Source organism: Molothrus ater, chromosome 4, assembly GCF_012460135.2.
Source record: "Molothrus ater isolate BHLD 08-10-18 breed brown headed cowbird chromosome 4, BPBGC_Mater_1.1, whole genome shotgun sequence".
NCBI lineage: Eukaryota > Metazoa > Chordata > Aves > Passeriformes > Icteridae > Molothrus > Molothrus ater.
Genome location: NC_050481.2, coordinates 63,297,578 through 63,325,513, shown reverse-complemented (window position 1 = coordinate 63,325,513; position 27,936 = coordinate 63,297,578). Strand labels below are relative to the sequence as shown.

Here is a 27,936-nt window from a genome sequence, read left to right as displayed (position 1 = left end):
CATTGAATTTTGCTTCTACCCTGAACTTTCACTGAAGAAATATTTTTTGGTACCCTTTCCATTACTACTATTTTTAACAATGAAAGTTCATCTGAGACCTTATTTGTATTTGGTAAATGTCTATTAAATATAGGTTGCCATATTTTTACAGGTATAGTTGCTTTTTCTTGAAAGTTATACATTAATGCAGATTTTTCTTTTGGGGGTTCCTGTTAGCTGTGCAGTATGCTACAGACTGAGCTTTTTAAAGTGTGGGATTTTAAATTTTAAAAATTTGTTTGTGTCCTTAGTGTGGTTTTGTCCTTTTTAATTAACGTACTCTTTCATTAAGAATTTTTTGTGTTTCTGTGTTTTTAAATTACTTGTCTTTTGAGGGGATTTGTAAAGCTGAATTTCTTTCTCTCCCAACAAAGAAACAAAACACATTATTGCAGCGTGTGAAATGATAGCTGAGATGGTGGAATGCTTACAGACTGTCTTGTCACTGGGGCACAAAAGAAACAGCAGCATCCCTGCATTTCTCACTCCTGTCCTCAAGAACATCATCATCAGTTTAGCAAGGCTGCCTCTAGTGAACAGCTACACCAGAGTACCTCCCTTGGTAGGTTTATTATGGTTTGCTTTCAGGACTTTAAAAGTTATTGAAAAACTTTGAAAACCAGACATGGTGCTGCATCTGAAGTTCTACAACAGTAGGACTTCAACCTTCAGCTGGTTTGATCAATCAGTTTTCTTTTTGAACACTGAGTAACAAACAACATGTGCAGGTCACTTCTCTGTTTCTCAGTGCTGTGTTTCTTAGGGGATGTAAAAACATAATAATTTTTTTGGTTGAAACTTTTTTGCCCCCTCTCTGATGTATCAGTGTGCTTTTTCAGGCATCAATATTATGTGAACTGTCTTCCTTAAATTCCATTTCAGCATCATTTCTGCACAATTTCTAAACTGAAATATGTGACAGAAACTTACTTGGTTCTGTATCTAAACTTGGACCATAAAACTGGATAATTAATTTACAATGGGAAGTATGGTAGAAAAAGCCCTAAATAAGAAATATGGTGTACATTGTATACAAGTTTTGTTAGATGTTCCATCTTCCTTTGAGTATTTTTCTGTTTGGAGAGCTGCTTTAATTTACTGATGTCTTGTTGTCTTTGAGGGGTACCTGTATATTTAGAGCTGTAATATAAATACTAAGTCTGGCTTGGGTAATTAAACTTTCATTATACTTCTTTAGGTCTGGAAATTAGGCTGGTCACCAAAGCCTTCAGGTGACTTTGGCACAGTTTTTCCTGAAATCCCAGTAGAATTTCTTCAAGAAAAGGAAATCTTTAAGGAGTTCATCTATCGCATTAATACACTTGGTATGTACAAAATGGAATGAATACACTTGGCTCTCATTGGGCATTTATCTGTGTTTTGAAATTACTGAATAACTGTATCTGAAATCATTTGCTTACTTTTGTTGCTTATGTGGAAGACAGATAATATTTCAGAGCAGCTTAGTAATTGGGCTGCAGTAATTCATACATTTCATTCAATGAAGAGAATAAGTTATAGAAATAAAGCCAAAAGTTATTCCAGCTCAGGGAGGATTTCAGTGTGCTCTTGCAGAATGACCATTTGTTTTCTGGAGCATATGCTTGACAGTATGTTTGAGGATATTTTGCTTCCCCCTGACTTTTTTCTATTAATGCACAGTATAAAGTCCTGGGATAAGATACCTCTGTAACTTACCTTCAGCTCAGATATCAGATATTTGGGTTGGACTAGAAGGTCCTGAAAAAAATACTTCCTACCCAAACCATTCTAAGAGTGTCTTAGCACAGTGTTTCCAGTCCTCTCCATCTTCTTGTAGCTGAAGGAGAGAAACTGCAATGTTGTTCTCTGCCATTCCATCCACACCTAGTAGATCACAGAATAATCTGAACTACAAGGGACCCACAAGGATCATCCCAGCTCCTGGCCCTGCACAGCACCATCCCCAAGAGTCACACCATGGGCCTGAGAGTATTGTTCAAACATTTATTAAAATCTGTCAGGCTTGGTGCTGTGACCACTTCCCTGGGAAGCCTGTTCCATTACAAAAAACACCAAAATGAATAGGAAGTGGTATGAAACTAAACCTCTTGAAACAATGTACTTTTTTAATGCTGTTCCTTGTTTAGCTTTGTATTGAGCCATCAGTGGCTATCTCTGAGTGTTTCCTTAGGGTGGATCAGCCGTACTCAGTTTGAAGAGACTTGGGCTACTTTGCTTGGTGTGCTCGTAACTCAGCCCATTGTAATGGACCAGGAGGAGAACCAGCAAGAGGTAATGATGTATTCATTGTATTTTTAAAGGAAATTTTACTTAAACCAAGAAAAGTGTTTCTATTAATAAAACTGTAAAGCAGAAAAGAAGTAACTAACACTAAGGAATTTTTTCTATTTTGTATTTCCTTTTTCTCATACCCTAGTGAGATCAGACACATCCATCTTCTGGCTTAGAGCCTCTGCAAGCATGCAAATAGTGAGGAAAAAAATTAATGAAGCTGTTTCAACTCTTTATTAGTACATTACTCAACACAGTTTTTGGGGTTTTTTTTGTAAGATTCTTGACTAGAAGTTAATTGACCTGAAGATGCATGTTCATGTGTCTTGTTCCCACTTGTAGACTGGATTTTGGATATCTGGGCTTCTAGCTTAGGTAAATGTTCAAAATTCAGTGGAGAGCATTTGGGGATCAGAGCTGAAGAAATTTAGAGCAGAATTTGTGTCTAATTTATATACCAAAATATATGCATTTATATACCAATTCCTGTACCAAATATTTCTGTCCAAAGAACAGCAACAAAACTGGGGCTGGGGCTGAGGGACCTGAGGGTGTTTAGTCTCAGGAAGAGGAGGCTCAGGGGGATCCTCATCACTCCCCACAACTACCTGAAAGGAGGGTGTAGCCAGGTGGGGATTGATCTTGTCTGCCATCTCTCAGCTGAACTCCTTAAGTTGCACCAGGGGATGTTCAGATTGGATATTAGGAAAAGAATTTGCACTGAAAGTGGGGTTAGGCATTGGAATAAGTTTTCCAGGGAGGTGGTGGAGTCACTGTCTTTGTAAGTGGGGGTCTGGATGTGGCACTTAGGGACATGGTCTAAGGGTGATTATGGTGGTACTGGATTCATGATTGTACTGGATGGTCTTTGAAGGTCTCTTCCAACCTTGATGATTCTGTGAAAATTCAATATAAGAGTGAACTTGGCTATCATGAAGGAGATTTTCCCTCTTCAACTGTCTTAACCTGTTAGCAAACTGATTTTATTGGGTTCTAGTTCTTTGGCCTGAAAGGATATTTCCCTAGGCTTGTTCATGGCCCTGATGGTAGGTGCAGAGCCCAGAGCAGTTTGAAGAGTTCAGGGGACGGACTGTGGATCCTGAGTAGCAGACAAAGGAGTTTGCTGCCCTTGCTTCCTAGGTGTCAGACTGCAAAAAGGAATAGGAAATCATCATCCCTCTTCCTGGGTTAGCATTTTCTGTTTGTTATACAGGCTTGGACACCTTGACTTGACTGCCTTCTGCATAATGGCCATGTTGGGTCAGACTTAGGGCAATCTAGCCTTTGGTTGTTCCTTATTTGTCATGTAGAGAGTATTTGTGGAACAAGGATAATATTGCTGCCTTGCTTTCCAAGGCAGACTAGTACATTCAAAATTGCAAATATTTTAAGTGCTGTTGTAAATTTCAGTATGTTAATATCTTCTGAAATAAAAATAACATTTTTTGAAAGCTGAACATTAGTTACCATCTAACATCTCTAACAAGGATCAGATGCTTTTGTGGTTTGATGCTTTGTTTCAACAAGTAACTAATGGGTAGTTGCAAAGAAAGAGGCTAAACACTTTTTAAAAAGTTCTGAAATTGACATCTTGAGGTTTTAATGCTGTTGGGACAAGAGAAGGGTGCATGCAGAGTGACTGATGAGAGGAAGGATGTGTTGCTGCTGCAGTCAGTGCTTTGTGTGCATTGTTTATGTCACATGGATTTCAGGATGGGAAGAAGAGCAGGTGTCAGGCTTATTAATGATAATTTAGTGAAACCTGACAAACTGATATTCAGAGCTTTTGGGATTTTTTTTTAACAATTCAAATTACAGTGAGTTCATTTTACAGGAAGATACAGAGAGGACCCAGATCAATGTTCTGGCAGTGCAAGCCATAACCTCCCTGGTGTTGAGTGCAATGACCATCCCTGTTGCAGGCAATCCAGCAGTCAGCTGCTTGGAGCAGCAGCCTCGCAACAAAGCTTTGAAAGCTCTGGACACAAGGTATTTGTTTTCATTTGTTTTCAAATGCATAGAACTTGTGGTTAATACATAATGATGACAGTTGCTTACTCTAGTTGTAGGAAAAATATGTGTAGATTGTATTTTCTAAGTAAGAGTATATATGGATGGATTTATTTACATACAAGTTGCATGGATTTAGCATTGCGAACCTGCTGACTTAAAAGATTATCTGAAAAAGATACCATCTTAATAAAATCTAGTAAACAGTGTGCAGAACATATTTTTCAGCATTTTTATTTCACTGACACTGAAAATAAGCATAGACACACAACATTACAGTGTGAGCCAGACTTGCACAAAACTTTTAAAGGAAGAATCTGCTAAAATGATTTCTCTTGGGCTTTTAGGTTTGGGAGGAAGCTAAGTGTTATCAGGGGAATTGTTGAACAGGAAATCCAGGCAATGGTGTCTAAGAGAGATAATATTGCTACTCATCACTTATACCAAGCTTGGGACCCTGTTCCATCACTTTCTCCTGCTACTACAGGTAAGGGCTTGTTTGTGGGGGAGAAGGGGAGAGTGAATTTCTTTCACATTTAAAATGTGGGAAAGGTACTCTCAGAAAAAATTTGAAATCCTAGTTTGTGGGAAATGAAGCCATTTTCACATGTGCTTTATTTTGTACTTTTTAAAAATTCACCCTGTGTTTCATTACAGGTGCTCTTATCAGCCATGAAAAACTCTTACTGCAGATCAATACTGAACGAGAAATAGGAGATATGGATTATAAATTGGGACAGGTTTGTTAAAAGCTCAGCTTTAAACTTGATTTTCATTACATTTCCTCCAGTTCTGAAAAATTAGTTAAGAAGTATTGCTTGACATCAAATAGAAACTAAAAGCTCTGAGTGATGCAGGGTAGGTCGTAACTGGGTGTCTCCTCAGCTAGAGGCTGTGTGTTGCCTGTCATTTAAATGAAAATATATTTGGCTTCTAAGATTCTTCTAGGCTGACTACTGGGGAGTTGAATGCACTTCTTTGCTATTTGTTTTTCTCTTGTGTGTGTTGCAAGGTCTCTATCCACTCCATATGGTTAGGAAATAATATCACTCCACTGAGAGAAGAAGAGTGGGGTGAGGATGAAGAAGATGAGAACGATGTACCTGCTCCTTCCTCACCACCTACCTCTCCTATCAACACCAGGTATCTTTTTTTTCAACTTCTCACTTTTGAATCATAGATAAGGTTTTATTTCTTCATGTTGAGTTCAGTAAGCTGAGTTTATAAATTGGATGCTGTTAAATAACTGTATTATTTCAATTCAAGCATTTTAGCAGGGTTTAAGAATAGCTATTTTAACACTTGTTTGCTGTTCCTTGCAGGAAACACCGGGCTGGTGTAGATATCCACTCTTGTTCTCAGTTCTTGCTTGAGCTGTACAGTCAGTGGATATTGCCATCCAACCCCAGCAAGAGAACACCAGTGATTCTGATCAGTGAAGTGGTGCGATCAGTAAGTCTCAATTGGCACTCAGAGTCATAACTGGGCATATGCTATAAGTGTTCAAAACTAAGTAACATTTATAATGCATCTTTTAATATATGGAACACACAGAATTTTCTTGGCACTGCTATTCTGTGGGCAGTACAGAAGCATAACTTGGACAACTACAGCATTAGACTGATTTAAGCTATATAAGCATCCAAATTTCGTATTCTGCTGCTACATTACAAATACTTTATTGCTACTTAATGGCAGTTTATATTTTACTTGACTGCTTGCTAAAGCAAGATTTTCTTATCCTATCCCTTTGTAAAAAAATGAAGATGGAACAACAATGTATTTGAGAATTAAGTTGATTATTAAAGCAAAACTAAGAACACAGCTGTGGAATGTGTCTTGACAGCCATTATTTACTATCACTCTTATGACTTAAAGTGAAGCTATCCTTGCAAGAGAAGTCTGTTGTATGTTTTGGGATGGTTTAGTACATTGTAAATAGCAATGTTCATGTCCCAGAGTTACTTACTATAGTGGCTTTGATTTTGTAAACTTTTTGGTAAAAAGGACTTCTTGGAGGTCATTATTGGAGATGAATGGTGTAATTAATTTTGGAAAATAATAGTAATAGTTATTTCAGACCCTTGAGTAAATGTTTACACATTTAATAGATCAATTGAGGAATCTTTTGCTCACAATTTTAACAGAAGGGAGAGTCAATTTTTGGCTGTCTGCTAATGGGAATTTTTATATATTCAATTTTAATTTCTGTACAGCTTCTGGCAGTGTCAGACTTATTTACAGAAAGGAATCAGTTTGAGATGATGTACACAACACTGACAGAGTTGAGAAAGGTGCATCCATCAGAAGATGAGATTCTTGTACAGTATTTGATACCAGCTACTTGTAAAGCTGCTGCTGTTCTTGGAATGGTAAGAAATTCTCAGAAAGTTTACTGCAAATTCATGAGTGTTTAGGTTAACTCAGCTTCTGCTGCAAAACCTGGTGTACTTGTGGCTGTATATATACTTGGTATACTGGTGGTTTGTCTCTAAGAACATCCTCAGTTGATCTGCATGGCTGTAAGAAGTAATAGGATATGTATTCTGGGCTTTCAGAGTTTGCAAACATTATCTCCAATTGCCCTTTATTCAAACAGAAAGGTTGCTTGATTTGATATTTTTTTGAGGTTTGAGCATAGTTTAATGTGCTTTTTGGTTTGTTGTATTGAGTTCAGTGTTGCCTTTGCCCTGGACTCTTCATTTGTTACATTTCAGGCCAGAAATAAGGACTTAGAGAACAGCTTTTGCTAGATTGGTATTCTGGGGAATGACTGTAATCTCATGGGAGGCTGGGACAGTGCATGTAATGAAAATATAGTCTCAGATAGTCAGGTATCCCTTTTCTTTCCCTCACTCTTCCCTCCACTGCATCATTCTGTCTTGAGATGTGAAGACCAGGAGTACTTTCCAGTGAACATTTCAGAGTGGAGTTATTTAGGAAAAACATTACAAATCATTTTGGAAGGAGTTAGCACTTCTAGAAACTGAGACGAATATAAAGCTATATGGGTAATAGTGGTAAAAGAAATTCTGAAAGGCTTTTAGGGAGGGGCTTTCAGTAGCTATTGCAGCAGCAGCTCTGCAAGGGAAGGCTGGGAAGGTGATGGCAAACATACAGAAACAGTTTTAGAGATCAGCTTATTTTGACTAGGCTGTCATTTCCCACTCAGTGAGCTAATAACACCTTCTTATAAGCAAACGGCTGAATATAACAGCTTGGTGGGACTTAAAAACAAGAAGCTGGTTCCATCAACAGTTGCTTGTTGTTCTGTGCTCAGCTATGTAGAAAATTTGCTTAAAAAGAGCAACTAGAGAGCAGACACTGTCTCAAACTGGCCTGTATCTTAGATACTTCATGAGTAAAGGGACAAGGTAAAGCAAGTAATTTCTACTAATTACTTAGGTAGTAAGGAGATGACTTTCCAGAACTAAAATTCAAAATAGATTTTGTACATTCCAGTAAGTTGTGGTATTTGGTAACAGGGAGTGAAGTATCTGATACCAGCTTGACCTTGAATATTGAACATAAAGTTGTGGAATCACTTAGGTTGGAAAAGAGAGAGATCATTGAGTCCAACCATTCACCTAACTAAACCATTTCCCTAAGGATGGAGCCTAAGGAGGCTCAGGGTGGGGCTTATGACTCAACAAGTTCCTGAAAGATTATAGCAAAGTAAGGGTCAGTCTCTTCTCTCAGGTGACAGGACAAGAGGAAATGGCTTCAGGTTGTGCCAGAGGAGGTTTGGGTTGGCTGTTAGGAAGAATTTCTTCACTGGAAGGGTGGTTAAGCATTGGAATGGGCTGCCCAGGGAAGTGGTAGAGTCACCATCCCTGCAGGTGTTCCAGAAATGACTGGACATGGCACTCAGAGCTGTGGTTTAGTTGATGGTGCTCAGCTTGGTCAGAGGCTGGACTCCATGATCCTGGAGGGCTTTTCTAGCCTTAATGATTCTGTGAAGTACAGGGTGACAGTCACTGCCCTGGTCCTGCTGGCCACAGCACTGCTGATCCAGGCCAGCTGCCATTGGCCTTCTTGGCCACCTGGGCACACCTGGCTCATGTTCAGCCACTCTCACCCAGCACCCCCAGGTCCTTTTCCACGGGGCCCTTTCCAGGCACTCTGCCCCACCTGTGGCACTGCAGGGGTTGCTGTGACCCAGGGGCAGGACCCAGCACTTGGCCTTGTTGAACCTCAGACCCTTGGCCTTGGTCCATTGATCCAGCCTGTCCAGATCCCTTTGCAGAGTCTCCCTCACTTCCAGCAGATCAACACTCCTGCCCAGCTGAACGTACACTGAATTCCCTCATCCAGATCACAGAATTGGTGGAGGGAAAGATGTGCAGGTGTGAGTACCAGTGGTCTCAGAGAATAATAAGTGAATGGTCTTCCCAGGGAGGTGGTAGAATCACCATCTCTGGATGTGTTTAAAAAAAGACTGGACATGGCACTTGGTGCTATAGTCTAGTTGAGGTGTTAGGGCATAGGTTGGACTTGATTTTAGAGGTCTCTTCCAGCCTCATTATTCTGTGATTCTGTGAATGGAATGATGTGCTATCAGTTGAGTAGACAGATAGTAGATGGCAGAGTATAGTTGTCTGGTGCCAGTCTGTTTCAGATGGAAGCATCCTTTGTGCTTAATTGGAAGACCACAAAATTTCAATCATTCAAGTCCTGTATTCTTAATAGCTCATACTATTTACTGAACTAATCCTTATCTTATTTGGATTTTTTAAATTTTAAATCATGACATAACTTTGTACAAATAAAACAAAGTAGCATCAATTTCCTAGTTAATCTGCAACTGATCTCTTGTGTGAATGTATTAGTCTTGTTACATTTATTCAAAGTACTTTAAGCCAGGCTCTGGTTTGTTCCCTATTTTCTGCTCTTTAATTTGTTCCAAGTATTTCTGAATGACAGGACTTGCCAGTATTTGAACCAGTGTTGATTTCTAATGAGTGCTCTTGTTGGCTGTATTAGGATAAGGCTGTGGCTGAACCAGTAAGTCGACTGCTGGAATCAACCCTGAGGAGCACCCACATGCCAAGTCGGATTGGAGCCCTGCATGGAATCCTTTATATCCTTGAGTGTGACTTGCTGGATGAAACAGCAAAGCAGCTCATTCCAATTATCAGCGAGTATCTGCTCTCCAATTTGAGAGGAGTAGCACAGTAAGACTCTTCTCCCTTTCCCCCTGGCTCCAAACTGTTGCATGTTTATGTCTGAACAAAAGGGCTCTCTGTTGTTGGCAGTTGCCAGTACATTTTATAGCAGGCTGTTGTATCAAGCAGGTTTTGGCATTTTCATTGAAAATATCATCCAATTTTAGGTTTCATTTACAGAGTGAAATGGTATTTGAGGATGAGAAAACTGTTTGATAGTACAGGCTTTCATGTCTTTGCTAAACTGTTACTTAAACCTCATTTTTCTGTCATTTTCATAATAATCAATGTTCTCTTATGGCACCTCAGCAATACTTTCTGTGATTTTAAAAAGGGTTTAGTTTTCATGTTGAAAAATACTTTGAATTTCTAGAAATTGTTTATAGTGTCTGTTTGTGACCTAAACAACTTTGGTGTGACCACTAGTGTTTTTGCTCATTTGCAGTTGTGTGAATATCCATAACCAAGAGCACATTTTGGTCATGTGTGCAGCTGCTTTCTATTTGATTGAGAATTACCCACTTGATGTAGGGCCTGAATTCTCTGCAGGAATTATACAGGTATGTTGTGATGCCTCCAGTGAGATGTGGTTGTGTAACCTGAGACCACCACATTACTGTCTTTAACACTTGGATACTGAGGTGTGGGCATGCTTTTGGGTTGAGTTTCATCAGTTTTTGTTAATACCTGATGCTGTTCCATGCTGTTGTGGTGTGGTGCTAGAAGATGACCTAAATAAACCTCAAAACCAAGTAGCTGGTGTTTTTTTGCTTTATTTCAGATGTGTGGAGTCATGGTGTCTGGAAGTGATGAATCAACACCATCCATTATTTATCACTGTGTCCTGAGAGGATTGGAGCGACTCCTCCTTTCAGAGCAGCTTTCCAGACTGGACAGTGAGTCCCTGGTTAAGCTGAGTGTTGACAGGGTGAATGTGCAGAGCCCCCACAGAGCAATGGCAGCCCTGGGATTGATGCTGACTTGCATGTACACAGGTATTCACTTTCTTTATATTTCTCATGTGCTGGGAGACTGGCTTGCTAACAGTGCTAATTTTCTTAATTTATTTTTGTTACCCAAGAGTAAAAGCAGTGTATTTTAACATCCACAGTGAACTTGTAACAAATTATTTTGGTTCAGGAAAGGAAAAAATCAGCCCCAGCCGTATCCCAGATGCAAATCCTGGTGCTCCTGACAGTGAATCTGTGATTGTTGCTATGGAACGAGTATCTGTCCTTTTTGATAGGTAAGAGGACAAAATGTGTAAGTGGGGCTCTGGGAGGGAAAGGATTGTGTTTGCCACTGCTTGGTCACTTCTCTATTTGACAGTTCTTACAGTTTAATTAATGATGTTTCTCTAGTTACTGTTGCTTAAAAGTTACACTCCTGGTATACACAGTAACACTGATGGAATTGCTGAAGCAGCACAAATGTGCAGGAATGTAAATGAAAACCAGACATGTCCAAACTGATACAGTGTGTTGCACAAACTGTAATGCTTTATAAATGTATTTCCAGCTCCCTTCAGGTCAAACTCTTAAGTGCTTTTCAGGATGTCTTCTACATAATCAAGGATATAAATCCAGTTTACAGGAAATAATCTTTCTAACTGCCCTAAGAGTTTAAAACTTTTTCCCCCCTTCCCTCCTCACAAGAGTTGCTCTTTCTGAGGCTGTTAAGTAATTGCAGTGGAAGGATACAGTAAAACTTCTGTATTCACATGGAACTCATTAATGGGAACATTTCAAAACCCCTGTTTTGATCTGACAATCTCAAGCTGTCTTAAGTGAGTATAGCATGTTAGATTTGGTGTAGTAGTTTGTGGGTAATGGTTTACATTTTTTAAAGTGTTCAGTGGTTTTTCCATAAAACTGGAGGAGGGTTTCACTTCTGTACTTGGTGGGAACAGAACTAGAGCAGTGCTTGAGTGTTTTTGAATATATCACTCTGAAGAGCTAGCAAAACAAATGTGACTACTACAAGCAAAAAATAACTTTTGCAGGGAAGAATCAAATGATGGTAACTTGATCTTGATACATCAACAGAAGCTGCCTTTATTAGAAAGATTCCAATTAGTGTTATTGATTCAATCATTCATTCATGTTATGATTTCAATCATTTTCCAATTAGTGTTATTTAAACAAAGTTGTCTGTAGGTTGGAGTATCTTTTCGCCACTTTATAAAGCAATACAGCTTGCTTTTCTCATTTGATATATTGGTCATTCTGAACTTGAATAAAAAATGCCAAGATGTTATGAATGAAAAGTAGTGTTCTGTTTATAAATGATCTTTTCTCTGGTAACTAGGAGGAGTGATCTCCCTGTCCTTTTTTGTTCTTGTTTAGTTTTTTCAGCATTCCTGTTGGTAAGTCTCATCTCTGATACAGTTCAGACCTTTAAAAAATGTGATTATTCAAAAAAGAAAAGGGGAAAGTGTGGGGTAAAGAGACACCTGTAACAGCTTCTGACAGCTTTGAGAGACCTCTCTGGGTAGTCTGTTATTAAGATTACATGAAGATTTGGATTCATCAGTGCTGAGAACTTGCCTACTCAGAGATGAAAGTAAAATATTCTTTCCATTGCCAATTAAATTGGAAAAGAACAAGATAGGTGTTGACATTCAATCATAATGTATTTAATTTTTTATTATTTTCAGGATCAGGAAGGGATTTCCCTTTGAAGCTCGAGTAGTGGCTCGGATTCTTCCGCAGTTCCTTGATGATTTTTTCCCCCCACAAGATGTAATGAACAAAGTCATTGGGGAATTTCTGTCCAATCAGCAGCCATACCCACAATTCATGGCAACAGTAGTTTATAAGGTAGTATTGATACATTTATTTTTCTTAAATGTTTCAGAAAATTTCTAAATAATTGACAGCTCAGCTGAAGGGCCATATACCACTTTTGTTAATTAGAGCTAAAAAACCTGCCATGATTGAGGTGTCCTGCTGTGAGCTTTGCCTTCCAGGTAGCATCAGGGACTAGAATTGCCAAATCTCATAGCAAGATAGTCCAGTCACTGATAATGAGAAATAAAGAGAAAGTTAGTGGTTGTGATCCTGGTGCTCAGATTCTAGATCTGAGAGAGCCATCACCTTGTGAGCCTAACAGGCAAGCCCCTGTGGCTTCAGCTGGGCCTCTGGGCTTTTGGCTCTTCAGCACCTGCTGGACTTTGCATCACTGGAGAGTGCATGTGCCCAGCACATGTGATCTATAAAAAACAGACACACCACACAAGTTACATATTTCTATGTGATTACTTCAGTTTGGCCCATTTGCCATGAGTCCAGTTCCCTAATTCATCAGACTCAGAGTTGTCCCCAGGAACCCAGTTTGTGACCCTCAGAGCTTTGTAGCCTTTACAAGAGAAACTGAACTTTTTCCCATATCCAACCACCCTGTCTTTATTCCTGTGTACAATGTTTTGCAGGTGTTCCAGACACTGCATAGCACTGGACAATCCTCCATGGTCCGTGACTGGGTGATGCTCTCTCTCTCCAATTTCACACAAAGAACACCTGTGGCAATGGCAATGTGGAGTCTTTCCTGTTTTTTTGTCAGTGCTTCCACCAGTCAGTGGATTTCAGCAATGTATCCTAAAAAGATGGAATGTGTGCCATTTCTGGGCAATTATAGTGTAAAGCCTTAAAGGATAAGAGTACAAGTGTAAGACACAAAAAAGGCAGTTTTACTGCAGATAGTAATGGTGTATATTGCTTTGTGCCATTGGTACCTCAGGTTTGTAGGGAATAAAGAGAACATCTAAACAGATGGTGAGAACAAAGTTATCTAAAACTACTGCTTTAAGATCAGTTCCTTTTGGCTATGCAGGATGATTGGGAAAGTCCTTCCTTTGAAAGACTTTTTAAAAGTTTCATCAAGATAGTATTGCTGTGACCTTTAAAAGCTTTGCTCTGTGTTCCTTCTGCAAGATAAAATATATTGAAGAAAATGTAAGAAGCCAAGATACTTAAAATCAAGAGAATTATCCTCTACATCCAAACTGTGTTTTGCAGTTATCACCCTGGCTGTGCACTGCAGTAACAGTGGGCTTTGGCAATGGAATTGCATTGGCCAAATAAATTGGAACAGACTTATTCCAATTTATCTATATATCTATCTTTATATATATATATATATATATATATATATATGGTATTAGTGCTGGATTTATTTAAAAACAAATAAACAAAGCCCTGAAACAAACAGAAAATAACTAGTGCATCTTGTGTGCAGACAAAAAAATGGCCATTTGTCATGTTTGAGACATCCTAATGAGTCCCAACCTCAGCAGTGCTCTTTGGCCTTCAGCAGTTGCTGATTGCATCGTTTGCTCCAATGGATAAAGAAAACTACTGCTAGCTTGAAATTAATTTCTGAGGATAAGAAATTGTGTGATGTTAAGGAAGAAATAGGATTTATGTAATAGCAGTTAATTGCCAGATGGCAGCATTTGCACTTGAACGTTGTTGGTGAACTTGGAGAACAGAGTTTAAACTGCTAAACCAAAAGAGAGGCAATGTCTGTCATTTTATGACCTTAACTTGTGTTTCAGTCTTCCACATATTATCAGCAGAATGGGGAAATCAGAGCAGGTGGATGTTAACATCTTCTGTTTGGTGGCCATAGACTTCTACCGGCACCAGATCGATGAGGAGTTGGATCGGAGAGCCTTCCAGTCGGTGTTTGAGGTGGTGGCTTCTCCAGGAACCCCATACCACCGCCTCCTGACCTGTTTGCAAAATGTCCACAAGGTCACAGCATGCTGAACATCCTGATGTGTAGTGGAACTGCATGACTAGTGTTGGAATATGAGTTATGAGGAATGCAAGATGAAGAAAGTACCTGGGGTTGCATTTGTGCTAAATACGGACCTGTCAGTTTTCCTTCCAGCATGCATGGACAAGTGCTCTGCAGCACTGGAAATCACCTGAGTCAAGTGTAGTTGTTGTTGACACCAAACACCTCTAAGTGGAATGAAGTATGTCAGTGTTTTTCAAGTGATGGTGGGGACTAAAGAAGCCACACATCCAAGCTGTAAAATATGAGCTAGTACCACATGCAAGGTATTTGGTATTCCTGTTCTTCCCAATATGCAGCTGAAGCCACTGTGGTGCAGCAGTGAAGCACTGACAGACTGTTATTGCAACGTGCAGTCATTAGCCAACTTCATCGTTTTATGTACCTGTATATACTGTTGTGTAGTACAAAATAGAATTGGTTTCCTAATGTCTCTCCCAAACCAGGAAAAGAGAAAATGGCTTTTATGATTTACACTTCCAGCATGTAATTTCTCTCTGGATTTTCTGATATCCAGTGGTGTATGTGTTGGTGATACCAGAGATATAGTGCACATACGTAACCACACCTTTTTCTTTTTTCTTCTCAGGATTTCAAATTTGAGTACAGTATATCAGTGAAAGAAATTTTAACTTAAATATTTCTATATTATGTACAGTATGTAAAATTGTAAGATGTGTGGTGCATGAGCTGTGCTGTAATTGGAGATGAACAAAAGCCATGCTACTGAATGTCTTGACATCTGTATTGTCCTCATTTTTTTTCCTCATTCTTGAATTCATGTTCCTTTTGGAAATCCATCTTAGTGTACAGATTACATCTTGTTTTACATCTCACTTTTTCTTAAAGTGCTTTAAAACTGGAATATGTTGATTAATTTGTCTTGAGAAACTGTACTAAGGAGGCATTCTTGTGATCCACTTTACTGTAGCTTCTTTGTAATTCCTTAATTTTGAGACATAATGGTAAGAAAGAGGAGTAGTCACTCTGGATCAAACTTTAGATACTTAAGAAACTGCTCTTATTTGCTGCACAGCATTTTAAGAGACAAAATGGTGCAAGCTCCCCAGTAGTCAACAACCATTTGACCTTTCCTAAGTGAGACCATGGAGTCACCTGGACCACTCTCATGTGAACAAGTATGAGGTAGCAGTAGAGAATCAGAAGGCTGCTGTGGTCTACTCTGGGACTGGCTAAAGTGTTAGATTACACAACCTCTTTTATTACCTGTTGTATCCATAATGCTTTAGACACAAACACAAATATCCATGAATTCCAGGACACTACACAGGGCCAGATTTAGCTTTTACTCACCACCCAGGGAATGCCATTGATTCCTAAGCTTTACATGAGGAAATCTAGCACAGCATTTGTCTTTAGTTGTATTTAAGTCTTTCATGATAGAGAAATGATACCTTGGTTCTCAGTCAGATCCTACATTCAGCCTCTCTTCATTTTCTTATCACACCTTTTGGTGACACTTGGAAAAATGAGATAGTGTTGTCAGGAGGAGCATGTACTGTATGTATTTCTGTATATAATGTATATGTTGAAATTATACACATGTGACAACATTTAATGTATACAGATGTGTATATTTGTATTTATTAAACCCATGTATTTAAACTAATTCCAATCTAGACCAAAAATTGTTGCTTCTGCCCTTAAATTGATTACAAAGGAATTGTCCACTGGTGTCGCTTCCTTTTAGAAACTGGTAGAGGAAATTGGTAGTAGGGGCAGTAGAAACAACTGTAGATGTTGCTGTATTGAGCTCTCTACAGGTCTTATTATCTAGAGCAATTATTTCTGTCCTAAGTTGGGTTACTCTTCTTCCTTGGGCCACAGCACTGTGGTGATTTTTAAAAGAAACTGAACAGGGTTTCAGAAAAAGGTTTAATAAAATAGATACTGTTTGAAAGTTTTTGAGTTATATTGGAAATTATCTTAATTCTGATAAAAGTCTAATTCCAGGCAGTGAGATATAATGCCCTGTGTTTGCATTAAGGGGTAGTATAGATCACTCTTCCCTTTTGTAATCACCAATAATCGTTTTGTACTGTAAACCCACACACCAGTCAGTTTTTGTATGATATATAGTTTAAGTGAAGATATTTTTGTAAGCTATTTTCCAGAATTTAAAAATAGATTTTAATATATTTTTTAAGCATCAGGTTAGTCAAATTCTCACCATATAACAGTATATGTTGTGTTATGAAACTGTTAAATTCTTCATAATTTTAAGCTCCTCATGATTAACACAGACCAGCTGATTACTTTACCTTGGGATCACAGGAGCTAGACCCTTTCTGAAACTTTCCAAACCGGCTTGGGACTTGCTATAGAATCTTTCAAGCCAGTGAAGAAATACATTGAATCAAGCAGTCAGCACAGCTGGGTTAAAACATGATAGATGTGACAGACTCCCATTCCTCAGCTGCCTCTTGCCAGCCTTAGAGCAAGTATTTGCATTACCTGTTTCAAGACAAGCTCTAGAGCTGATGCACTCCCTTCTAACCTCACACAGATTCACTGGTAGTAACTTCATCTGTTTTAACCTCTCCTGGAGATTGTAGTGTCTGTACCTCCTCTAATGTGTCCCAAGTGTCTGAAGAAGGGCACCTCCTCTTAGGAAATCCTCTGTGATCTGAAGGAGTTGGAGCTTAAGGGTCTTCCTAGTGTGGGAGCACACTGCAGTAGGGCTTCAGTTCAGACATTCCACTGCAGCACACCTTCCTCTCTTCTTCCTGGACATTCTTTCCACACCCTCATTTCTTTGGGAATGAAATCAGAATCACTCCTGTCTGCTTTTAGTGACACGAGCTGCAAGGTGTGCCATGGGGGTAGTAACAGCAGAACAGTGGCCATTAAGGGATTCTGATGTTGCATTTAAAGGAAATAAAAATACTGCTTGTCCTTTGAGACTGACTCTATGCAAGATTTTATTTCACAGAGTGTTTTTAACTTGCTGTAAACAGAAAGCTAATTCTGAAAATCAGGCTGTTCATTTTTTCATTGAGATCAGGGTAGAAATGTGTTTGGTCTTTAGACATACATTTGTTGTCCTGGCTAAACAAAGCAGACAGCATCTTTAATCTGCTTTGCAGTAAAAGTGGCTTCTTAAAAGCCTTACAAGATGAGAGGTGTGGCATGACTGGGAGCATACTTGAGACAGATTAATATTTAAAACTTCAGTTACAATTCAGTTGTCAAAGAAACTGCATTACTAAATCTATAATGTGGCCCTCCCCTAAGAACATTGTATGCCAGCCAACTTGTTACAAATAGCTTTTGGACCAGCTACCCACTGACCCATTAAATAAAGTTTGCTTTGTGTTTCATTTCAGCCTACCCCCTCCCTTGTGCTGAGTGCAAGAGTGAGGAGTTGCAAACAACAACTTATTGTAAACCTGTTCTTATTTGTGGGGTTCAAAGTATTTTCTTTACTATTTATGTTGTTTTCCAGTTGCAATTGAATGGGAGTTTATTTAAATCTTCTCTAAAGTGTATACTCAGATGCCATTTCTTGCCTAAAGCACCTAGTAAATGACTGTGTGTTTCTTTTGCTTTGGTAGGAATGCCTTCTTAGCACCAAGACATTGCTTGTTTTTTAACACCAGCAGCATTCCGAAAGCACTGAGTGAACAGATTTTGGTCACGTGAAGGGAGGAACAAGTGGAACCTTTTGGGTTAAAAGTAATTTGTTGGTATCTAGTAGCTTTGCCTTAAGAGCATTCTGTCTTGCCATTCTCCTTTTTCAGTGGCTGTTAACTCTATAGCAAATAAGGAGGTTGTGTCAAAAGCACTGCAAAGACAGTTCTCCAAGGGCAGCAGACCTGGTTTGTCTTAGGGTTTTGTGGAGCTGTCAGGGCTGGGCATTTATGCTTCCATAATATAAGAAATTTTAGGGTATAATGAGCAATAAATAATAGCAATAAGCAGTTTAATTAAATTCAGTCATTCAGGATCTTACCCGGTCATTGAAAGGGATGGGAGAAGATGGGCAACTAATTGAGTACATTTATGGTGTAAATCAGATTTTTTCCATGTACAATCTCAACTAAACTTTCTGCTAAAGGTAGAAATCAACTGAGGGACAATGGTAGGTGCTTTGCTCTTAAAACAGTTTTGGTTATAAGGACACAATTGCTGAAAGTTACAAGAGGACAAAATACTTTGCTAGTTTTTAAGTAGTTTAAATGTTTCAAAGTGAAAACAAGCTGCTGTAAAAACTAGAGTAAGCAATGTAGCAAAATTTGGGGGAAACTAATGATGTTAATTTAACCTAATACAGAGATTTTGGGTGAACTCATTGTGCATGCTACCTAAGTATCCATTTAAAAATCTTGAGAATCCCACAGTCATACCCAGGAGAGCTTCTACGGTGTATCTTGATAAAGTTTTTAGCTGCATTCAGGTAACTGGGTATAAATGCTGCAGAGCATTTGTGAAGCATGTGCTGCTTTAGTCATGTGCATTTTGTGTGAGCTTCTCATTGCCATCAGTCCGTGTGTACACACCATCCAGTTGGATAAACTTGACAAGGATAAGGTAACGCACCCTGTGGTGGGATACAGTGTGAGGGCAATGATGGGCAAAAGCTTGGAGCCCCAACCTGAAAAGCAATTGTACTCAAGGGAAAAGAAAAGCATATAATTTTAGATGTATGTTTCAGTTTAAAAAAAAAATGCTGAAAATACTGCACATTGAAACTAAAAGAGAAAATAAAATGCAACTATTACTGTAAGTGATTTTTCTCTGGTTATTTAAAAAGAAGGGCTTGATGCATTTTACTAGAGTTTTTCCCCAGTATCTCCTCTTTTCAGCAACTATCAAATACTGAGTATTATTAAGATTTGCAAGAATACTTGAACTTTCTGCAAATGTAGCTATGCTGCAAAATCACAGTGCTGTTTGCAATTAACCAAGAGCTATCACGGCTGAGCTTTTAATTGTATCTAACAGTCATGCTTGCCAAAACTTCTCTGGGATTCTAGATGAGATCAGAAAAGGCAAAATTCAAGTGTACAGCTGTATTTGTGAATGAGAGTGTATTTATCCACAGCAGTCCTGGGGAGGGATAATGTTACACAGGAGAAGAAATGGTTTAACTTGCTGAAGCTTGGTTTTCCAGCTGTTGGGCTTGCATCTTAAAAGAAATTTCTGGGTGGTCCTGCTGCTGAACACTGGAGGATCCCTTGCAGTACTCAACGGCTCACAGACATCTTGTTTTGATTAACTTTGCAGCACTTGGCTGTTCCCTGGAAACTCTGGCATAAAGTTTGAAGTAGTAGCTTAATGTAGAAAGCACGTGCTGGTTTTGTCCTGAGTCAAAGTAACTCCTTTTCCATCTCGTTGCTGCCTGTCGGTGTTGGTGGCGGCTGACCCGCCACTGTGTCACCTTTGAGTGCAGCCCTGGAGCTGAGGGACAGAGCTGTGCTGTGGTAAGTGCCTTTGTCTGCAGAGCTGGACATGCATTGGAGTCATAAACTCTTCATCTTTTTCTCACTCAGAGAAGAAAAGACATTTAATTTCTGGACGTATTACCCCTAAAGATGAATTGCCAGGCACAGGCAGATGAAGCATTGCACTTAGTAGACTAGCACTTTTTAATTTGCTAGAACTTTTTTGCTTTCCCCACTGCCTTTCCTGCCCTGTATAGGTATTGTGCTTTTTTTTCCTACTTTTTTAGGCAGTGCAGCTGTAAAGATTATTGCAGCCATCATTTGGGAATTGGCAGGGCTCCACCCCAGTTACAAGACAAAAGGCTTTGATTGCCTGTAGAATTAAACATAATTACACCATAAGTTTTGCATAACTGTTTGAAGAGATGAAAAGATTTGTAACTTGTAGGTTTGTTAAAAACTTGGAAGTAGGAACATGAAAAAGTTCATACAGTTTATATAGAATGTTATCTTTGGAGTGAGCCAAGCCTTCTGCTCTTCTATTGCAGCCATAATTCCACCTTAATTTTGTTTCTGATCTTTCCCATGGTGTACACATCCAAATATGGCAGAACAGTCCCTTACCCCAGGTGCTATTTTCTTATCCTTCGAGCTGCCAACGTCATGGGTAGATTTTGATCAAGTGCAACCTTATTGTTTTATCTCATTATTTACATTTTGGAGTTCTTTCAGCCAGGCTGCAGTGTTTGGGCTCCAAGCAAAATGCATCCCTGAGGGCTGGGTTTGACCATGCACCAGATGCCCACAGAGCTGTGAGCCAGATTAAGTCAGACCATTTAAATACAAGGTTTTTGCTAATCTAGCTCATCTTGAATTCTATGCACTGTAAAACTTCAAGTCAGTGTTGAAATAACATTTCCAAATTAGAATCTTAGTCTTTTCCACCCCTTTCTTCCCCTGAGGAAGAGGCACTGAATGTGTTTCCATCCCTGCCTTGCTGTTAAATGGCTCTAGGATTGAAGCATCTGTCTTGTCCAATGGAAAGGCAAGTGTAAAGCTTGCTCACTTAACTTTTCTTGGTGTGTCTTGTTAATGTTGACATTTCAAATATCATCTTTGGCATTTGATTTAACATCTCTGAAAATAACACAATTCATTGTTTAACCTTTATTTCAGGCAAGTTTGGGCAGATACTCTTAATTACACTTTGTTCATAGTAATTTTTCTTTGCCTTCTTAACTGCCTCTAACTACCACTGTTTTAAATGAACACTGGATGCTGCAGATCTGGGAGGTATTTTTAAGTGCTTTCCAGGCTTCTGATCCTTCCATCTCTTGGTAATGTGGCTTAAGCTCATTCCTTCTCCTCCTGTCTTCTTTCCTCTGCCTTGGCTGCCAGAGTAAATATTTCACCTGTTGAATGCTTTAAAATAAAAGTTGTATGTCATCAATAGATTGGTATGTGACTAACAGGATAAGGCTGAGTGATCCAAAGTACCTGGAGTTTATTAATTAATTGGGAGTCCTGAAGAAGTGAACCTTTAGAAGGGGACCAAATAAACCTGTAAATTTTTGCTACCTAATGTAACAATCTAAGAATATTGTTCAGATGTTTACCTTTATCAGTACCAAAATCAAATGCTTTCACAAATGTTTCAACCTGTACTTTTGCTGCTTTACTGCTTTTGTGGTTGTCCTGGGGATGGCTCTATCTGTGCTTACTGAAGCAACATATTTATATACTGCAGTTATTTAAATGTGAGCTTGTGGATAATACCTGTTCCCACTGCAGTGTGATCTGATAATATTACCCAAAAAAAGTGAGAAACGTGATCTGGGACACTTGCAGGCAGCACTAACAGTAACAGTGAAAGGACCTGCTGCTTCAAAAACATTATCTGGGACCAAGTCACATTCTCAGTGGTAAACAGAGGCTTGTATTATGCTGACAGGTTAATTTTCCAACTCTCCCACTGGCCTGCTGTGGGGTTGGAGAGTATCCCTGTGTGGGAAAGATACAGCAAACCTGGTCTGATTCCAGTTGAGTTGTCTCAGATGACAGGATTAAGCAAATCTATGCCTCTTAGATCCATAAACATCCAAACTGCACATTGTACCTTTGAAAAGAGCGATGAGTCCAGGGGCGATGGTGGAGCATTGTAAGGAGTCACGTTGAGTTCTCGTGTTACACTTGGAAAGATTGCTGCCCCGTGGGCACTGGGAGAGGATGAGGTGCTCAGTTTGTTGCAGTCAGACTTAGAGTGCCCAAAGTTGTTTTGTGTTTCTGCTGATGGGTTAAATATCATCAAAAGTGCTTATTAATTATTAACTTAGTGAGGTCTGCCTCTCCTTTGTCTGTGCTGCTTTTGTTCTCAGTTTGACTGCATTAACTCTGGATGAAATATAAATGCCAGTCCCAAACTAACAATGATTAAACTGTATTATTCTGTGCAGCTTAATTACATGAAAAAAAAAATCAGGACAGGAGATCAAATTTATTATTTCATGTGTACTCAGTCATGTTTTATTGGCTATAAAATCTCATGTAGACAGGATAACTTTAGAAATTGACTAGCACAAAGAAGAGTTTAGCCCTAAATTACATATTTTGAAGAGATTTTCAAAGCCTGTCATGAGATGGGCATTCATTCAGAAGAAAATAATTAAAAGTTAACTTTTTAGCAGGGCCCAAAAAGGGGTAGTGATGAGGGTTGTCTGACATATGTTTATTCCCTTGTGCTTTTCTGCTCTAAAGCTCCAGGATGTGATGCAAGAAGAAAGGATAGGATTTGTGCAGCCTGGTGTGTGCTTTTTGTGAGTAAAGGACCTTTTGTCTGCTGAGGGCCAGTTATGGACAGAGAAAAGTATCCATGTTTGTTTAAAAAAGATTCCCAACCACCCACAGTTGCATGGTTCATTGCATTGCAGGTCGTCACTTTTTCTCTGTGAAAATATATGATATATCATCACCTGGCTATGTCATATATAACATATCACAATCCAGGCAGTTTGTGGACCTTGAAGAGGTCTCCTTGGAGACCAAACAGCTGTGGTGCACCCAAGGACAGAGAAGCATTTATGACACTTGTAAGGACATTGCAGGACAGAGCCAGGATGGTTCCTCCTGGGAAAGGGAGGCTTCATGTAATGTGATTGCAAAATTCAGCCCAGGGACCAAGGGATGGTAGGAAACAGCATCTTCTCCTTCCTCACCTTCAATGGCTTTGTCCCCTTCACCATGTTAAGCCTGAAAATGTTGAAGGTTCCTGTTATTAAAGGTGTGAGAGCATTTTTGATGTTGCTCCCAGCTTTTGTGTTGAGCTTTCTCTCGCACTATGGGTGTTTACAGAGCAGCAAGGGAAAGAAGCTCTTTTTCAGTAAGCTGTGGTAGTGAGTTCATTGAGTTAGGAGTGAGTCTTGGGTCTGCAAAGAGACAGGAGCAGCTGTTGCAAAGTTGTTTATTGCATGAATACATCAGCCTTGAAGGCAAAGGGTTCAGAGTATTAAAGTCTGTGCTAAAAGCTTTTGGCATAGAGTCCTGATGTTCCCAGCAGAAGCTACTGCCACCTTCTTTGCACCCCAATATTGGGGGATTTTATTCCTAAATCATCCAATCAGCTAAAACCACAATTCTAAAACATTCTTCCTACACCCCTCTGAGCTTAATTCTAATGTGTGAAAGTAGTGTCAGTTCTTACACAAAATTTACCCATGTAGTTCTGTCTGTTCACACAAGTAGTTCTCTCTGTCTACCTAGAAATGTAAGCAATGTTCTGCTGTGTTTTCATTATGTCTGGAGCTAAGTTATTTCTGTGAACGATATCACTACTGAACTTTAAACTAGACTTTAGGGCTTTTTACCAGCCAACACAGTCTCTTAAGGCACTTAGGATATATTTCTATTTACTTAAAACTAAAACTTACACTCTTTAATATATTATATTATTATTTTGTATTAATATATTATATTATTAATATGTGCTTTAATATATTTCAGTTTCTCTGAAGGTTCCAATTCAATCCCTGCATTCCTTTCTCTCTCTGAGGGACTCAGAGTGGCTTTTATTTCATGCATTCCAACATAAGTTGAAAGAAGGTTGCAGAACTTGAAACTGCTTCTAGTAGTGTTCTTTTTCCTTCGACTTAGACCTTGAGTGTTCCTTCATATTTGATTATGAAAAGAATAAATACTTAATTTTTTCTTTGAACTACAATTTTCCCTGTAAATTACTATTCCAGAGTCAGCCAGAACTGTCTTTCTTCTTTTTATACAGGTGCCTTTCATCCACTTGAGGAAAGCAAATATGCTTTTTTTTCTTCTCCTGAAAATCAAAAATACTAAAAGTTTTTCTCCTTTTTCTAGTTACAGTTGCATCTCCTCATATTGCTGCATTTTTCTCTAGTGAGAGTCTGATGATTTGAATTTTCACAGGTATTATTCTTGCCTTATTTGGTTTCTTGATCACATTCCAGGAAGTTTCTTCTTTGAAAAGGTGTTACTTTTAAGTTACACAATTTTGATGTACCAGTGCTCATTGGAACATTAAGGCTTATCAGGCACATGTGGTGATGTTCATGGGGCCCCAGGACGAGGGAAGAGATGAGAATCTTGACTCCATGTTTCAGAAGGCTGATTTATTATTTTATGATATATACTATATTAAAAGAAAAATGATAAATTAAAACTATACTAAAAAAATAGAGAAAGGATTTCATCAGAAGGCTAGCAAGGAAAAGAACAGAATGATAATAAAATCTTGTGACTGACCAGAGAGTCGGAGACAGCCGGACTGTGATTGGCCACTAATTAAAACCAACCAACATGGACCAATCAAAATGCACCTGTTGCATTCCACAGCAGCAGATAATCATTGTTTACATTTCATTTCTGAGGCCTCTCAGCTTCTCAGGAGAAAAATCCTGGCAAAGGGATTTTTCAGAAAATATCATGGCGTCAGGCACTGGTTTCCCAGATCCCCCTGCTGGGGGACAGAAGTGATGCTTGTTTCCAGTCCTCAGGAACCTCCTTTGGTGGCCACAGCCTGTGTGACATCAGCCAGGTTCCTCAGCCCCATGGGTGCATCCCACACCATCCTGTGCATGCCTCTCTTGTCTAAACGTTCCCCAGTTTCATTCTCCCCCACTGAGAGTGAACCTTCGTGGCTCCAGACCTTCCCATGGGTGGAACTGGGATTCCTGGAATCCTCCACCAAATCTGGTGCTCCTGGACATGAGCTTTGGTTTTCATTTTCCTTTCAAAAACATGCTTTAATTATGCTTTCAGTACTGAAGAAGAATGCTGAAGCCAGGCTTTTCTCCCCCAGCCCAGCAGAGTGCAGGCACAGCCCCCAGCCCCTGCAGGTCTGCTCCACGCTGGGCTCCTGCCAGCTGCCTTTGAGGGACAGCCTGCCAGGGACTCTTGGTGACAGATTAAAACCTGAATTCACAGCCAGGTGCTGAAGTGGCCTCTTCCTGAGGTAAAGGCTTTTGTAGCTTTTCCAGTTCACTTTGAGCACTCCTGCCTTTCCCGCTCGCACGGTTTAGCTTTGACTTTCTTCTCCTTATCTGTCACTAGAGAGTAATTGCCCCTTTCATAGGGACCTTGCTTTAACCTTGAACAGCAGTTCCCGTGGCACCTGATGTGCATTATGAACTATATATACTGATGAAAGAGTGAGGTACAGTCCTAATGTCTTCCTTGATGTTTGCTTTTTAAATCTGTTTCAAGGAGCCCTTTCAGATGGGACATGAAAGCTCCCACATTATTATAAAATTCCCTATGAAATATTTTTGTTTTGAAAAAAGACATTTAGAATAGTAGGGTAAAAGCATAGTCTTATCAGGCTGAAGCTGCAATATCCAAGCTGTTTCCAGTTGCTCTTATCTGTCCTTTCATCTGGTTCTAAACATGAAATGGGCATTTCATTATTAAATGCACACAGAGCCTTTCATTCTGGGGAATACTCCTGTACACACTTCAATGGGGAGTTTTGCAGTATGTGGTAACTTACAAGCAAAAGGTAGATGTTTTTATGACAATACTCTGACAGGGAGTGCTGCAACAGGAGTCTGTGCTGAAGAGGGAGAACTTTCCTTTCAGGACATGGTTGAGGAGACTCACTGAATCACAGGATGAGTGAGAATGGAAGGAACCCAGTGGGGCATCTGGTCCCACCCTGCTGAAGCAGGATCATCCCAGAGCACACGGCCCAGGATTGTGTCCAGATGGTTCTGGAATATTTCCAGTGAGGGAGACCTCACACCCTCTCTGTGCAGTCTGTCCCAGTGCTCAGAACAGTGAAGAAGTTCTTCCTCATATTCAGGGGGAACTTTCTGTGCATCAGTTTCTGCTCATTGCCTCTTGTCCTGCTGCTGGCACCCCTGAGCAGAGCCTGATCCACCCTCTTGACACCCTCCCTGCAGATCCTGGCAGACACTGATGGGGTCCCCTCTCAGTTTGAGGCTGATCAGGCTCAGCTCCCTCAGCCTTTCCTTACAAGAGAGACTCTCCAGAGCCTTCATCATGTTTGTCACTGGAGCCACTCCAGGATCTCCATGTCTCTCTTGTCCTGAGGAGCCCAGAACTGGACACAGCACTCCAGATGTGTCCCACCAGGGCTGTGCAGAGGGGCAGGATCCCCTCCCCTGCCCTGCTGGCGCTGCTCCTCCTGACTCACCCCAGGACTCCCTTGGCCCTCTCAGCCACAAGGACACACTGCTGGCCCATGGACACCTTGTGTCCACCAGGCCCCCAGGCCCCTCTCTGCAGAGCTGCCCCCAGCAGGTCAGCCCCCAGCCTGGGCTGCTCCATGGGCTTGTTCCACCCCAGAGCAGCACCCTGCATTTGCCCTTGCTGAATTTCAGAAGGTTCCTCTCTGCCCATCTCTCCAGCCTACTGAGGTCCTTCTGAAGGGCTGCACAGCTCCCTGGGGCACCGGCCACTCCTCCCAGCTTTGTGTTGGCAAGGACCTTGCAGAGGAGGCATCTGTTCCTTCACCCAGGTCATTGATAAACAATGGGCCCAGAATAGCACCCCAGGGGGGACACCACTGGTGACAGGTCTCCAGCTGGACCCTGTGCCACTGATCATGACCCTCTGGGATCTGCCACTCAGGCAGTTCTCAATGCACTCACTGCCCACAGCTCCTGAGTTTGCCCACGAGGATGTTGTGAAGCCCTGCTGAAGTCAAAGTAGACAAAATCCATTTTTTGTCAAGGTAGACAAAATCCATTGCTCTCCCCTCAGTGATCCAGGCACTTGTTCCTTTGTAGGAGGCAGTCAGGTGGTCAAGGTTGATTTTCCCTTAGTGAATCCATGCTGGCTGCTGATCACCTTGTCTCCCATATGGATACATGGCCTGGGCTCACAGGAATAAAACTGAATTGTTGTTCTGGAGCAGGTACCTTTCTGTGCTTGCACCCAGTGACCAATGTGAGCTGTTGTATCTATCTGTGCACACAACCAGAAATTCAGAATTGCTTTGTGAGTGGAGGGCACAGTGAAGGCTCCTGGGCTTTCTGCCTCAGCTGGACTCGTAGGAAAAGAAATGGGTGCAGAAACTGAGCTTTATTCAGCTTACAAGAGTAAAGCTGCAGAACTGCCAGACATGCAGAAAAAGGAAAAGCAAGAAAAAGAGTAGATGTGTTTGTTAAGGGTAATGAGCAATGCACATTCTCTAGCAGGATTAGGATGGGAACAGGAATAGACTTGCCAAGCTAAGGGAAAATCCTATTTTTGAAAAACGAAGGGAAAAAATCCTTTAATGAGTTTTGATAGGAAAATTGACAAGTATTAACAAGAATCAGGAAAAGTAGCAGTTAAATGGCCAAGCTATGCAGGATGTTCACAAATCTTCAGATGAACTCAGCAGTGATTAAGGGGAATAAAAACTTGAGCACAAATGCTGGAGAGTACTTGGTGTTAGCTCACTAATGTCTGTGATTCTTGCTGGTGGTGTTTGTACAAGTATAAACTGGGCAGATGTGAGCAGAGAGATCCCTGCAGTGCTGCCCTTTTACAGAAGCAAGGCCAGGGTGAGAAGTGCCAGTGAGGAGCAGGGTGTGCTGGTTCTGCCCCAGCACTGCACTGATGCAGTTGTTTGGTAGAGCGTGGGTACAATGAAGTTCCTTCTGCCCAGAAAATCACACATGGATTCTCCTGCCCATCTCCCACAGCCTGCAGGGCCTATGGGAACTTCTGGGAAGGAAGGAAGGGCAAGCAAAGGAAATCTGTGAGGCAGCTCA

General features: G+C 40.3%; 1 protein-coding gene across 2 annotated transcripts in view; it reads left to right on the top strand.

The window, feature by feature from the left end:
• Positions 1-19,035, top strand: part of HTT (huntingtin) — an 81,359-nt gene extending 62,324 nt beyond the window's left edge. For both annotated transcript variants that reach the window (XM_036381564.2, XM_036381563.2), the window contains 16 exons: positions 414-601; positions 1,238-1,364; positions 2,213-2,313; positions 4,148-4,302; positions 4,671-4,810; positions 4,981-5,063; positions 5,336-5,466; positions 5,646-5,775; positions 6,540-6,695; positions 9,307-9,497; positions 9,934-10,048; positions 10,270-10,483; positions 10,629-10,734; positions 12,145-12,307; positions 12,919-13,079; positions 14,044-19,035. In XM_036381564.2, coding sequence (XP_036237457.1) covers positions 414-601; positions 1,238-1,364; positions 2,213-2,313; positions 4,148-4,302; positions 4,671-4,810; positions 4,981-5,063; positions 5,336-5,466; positions 5,646-5,775; positions 6,540-6,695; positions 9,307-9,497; positions 9,934-10,048; positions 10,270-10,483; positions 10,629-10,734; positions 12,145-12,307; positions 12,919-13,079; positions 14,044-14,257 — 2,375 coding nt within the window. In that variant the 3' untranslated portion in view covers positions 14,258-19,035. The remainder of the gene's footprint in view (positions 1-413; positions 602-1,237; positions 1,365-2,212; positions 2,314-4,147; positions 4,303-4,670; positions 4,811-4,980; positions 5,064-5,335; positions 5,467-5,645; positions 5,776-6,539; positions 6,696-9,306; positions 9,498-9,933; positions 10,049-10,269; positions 10,484-10,628; positions 10,735-12,144; positions 12,308-12,918; positions 13,080-14,043) is intronic.
• The last annotated feature ends 8,901 nt before the right edge of the window (positions 19,036-27,936 follow it).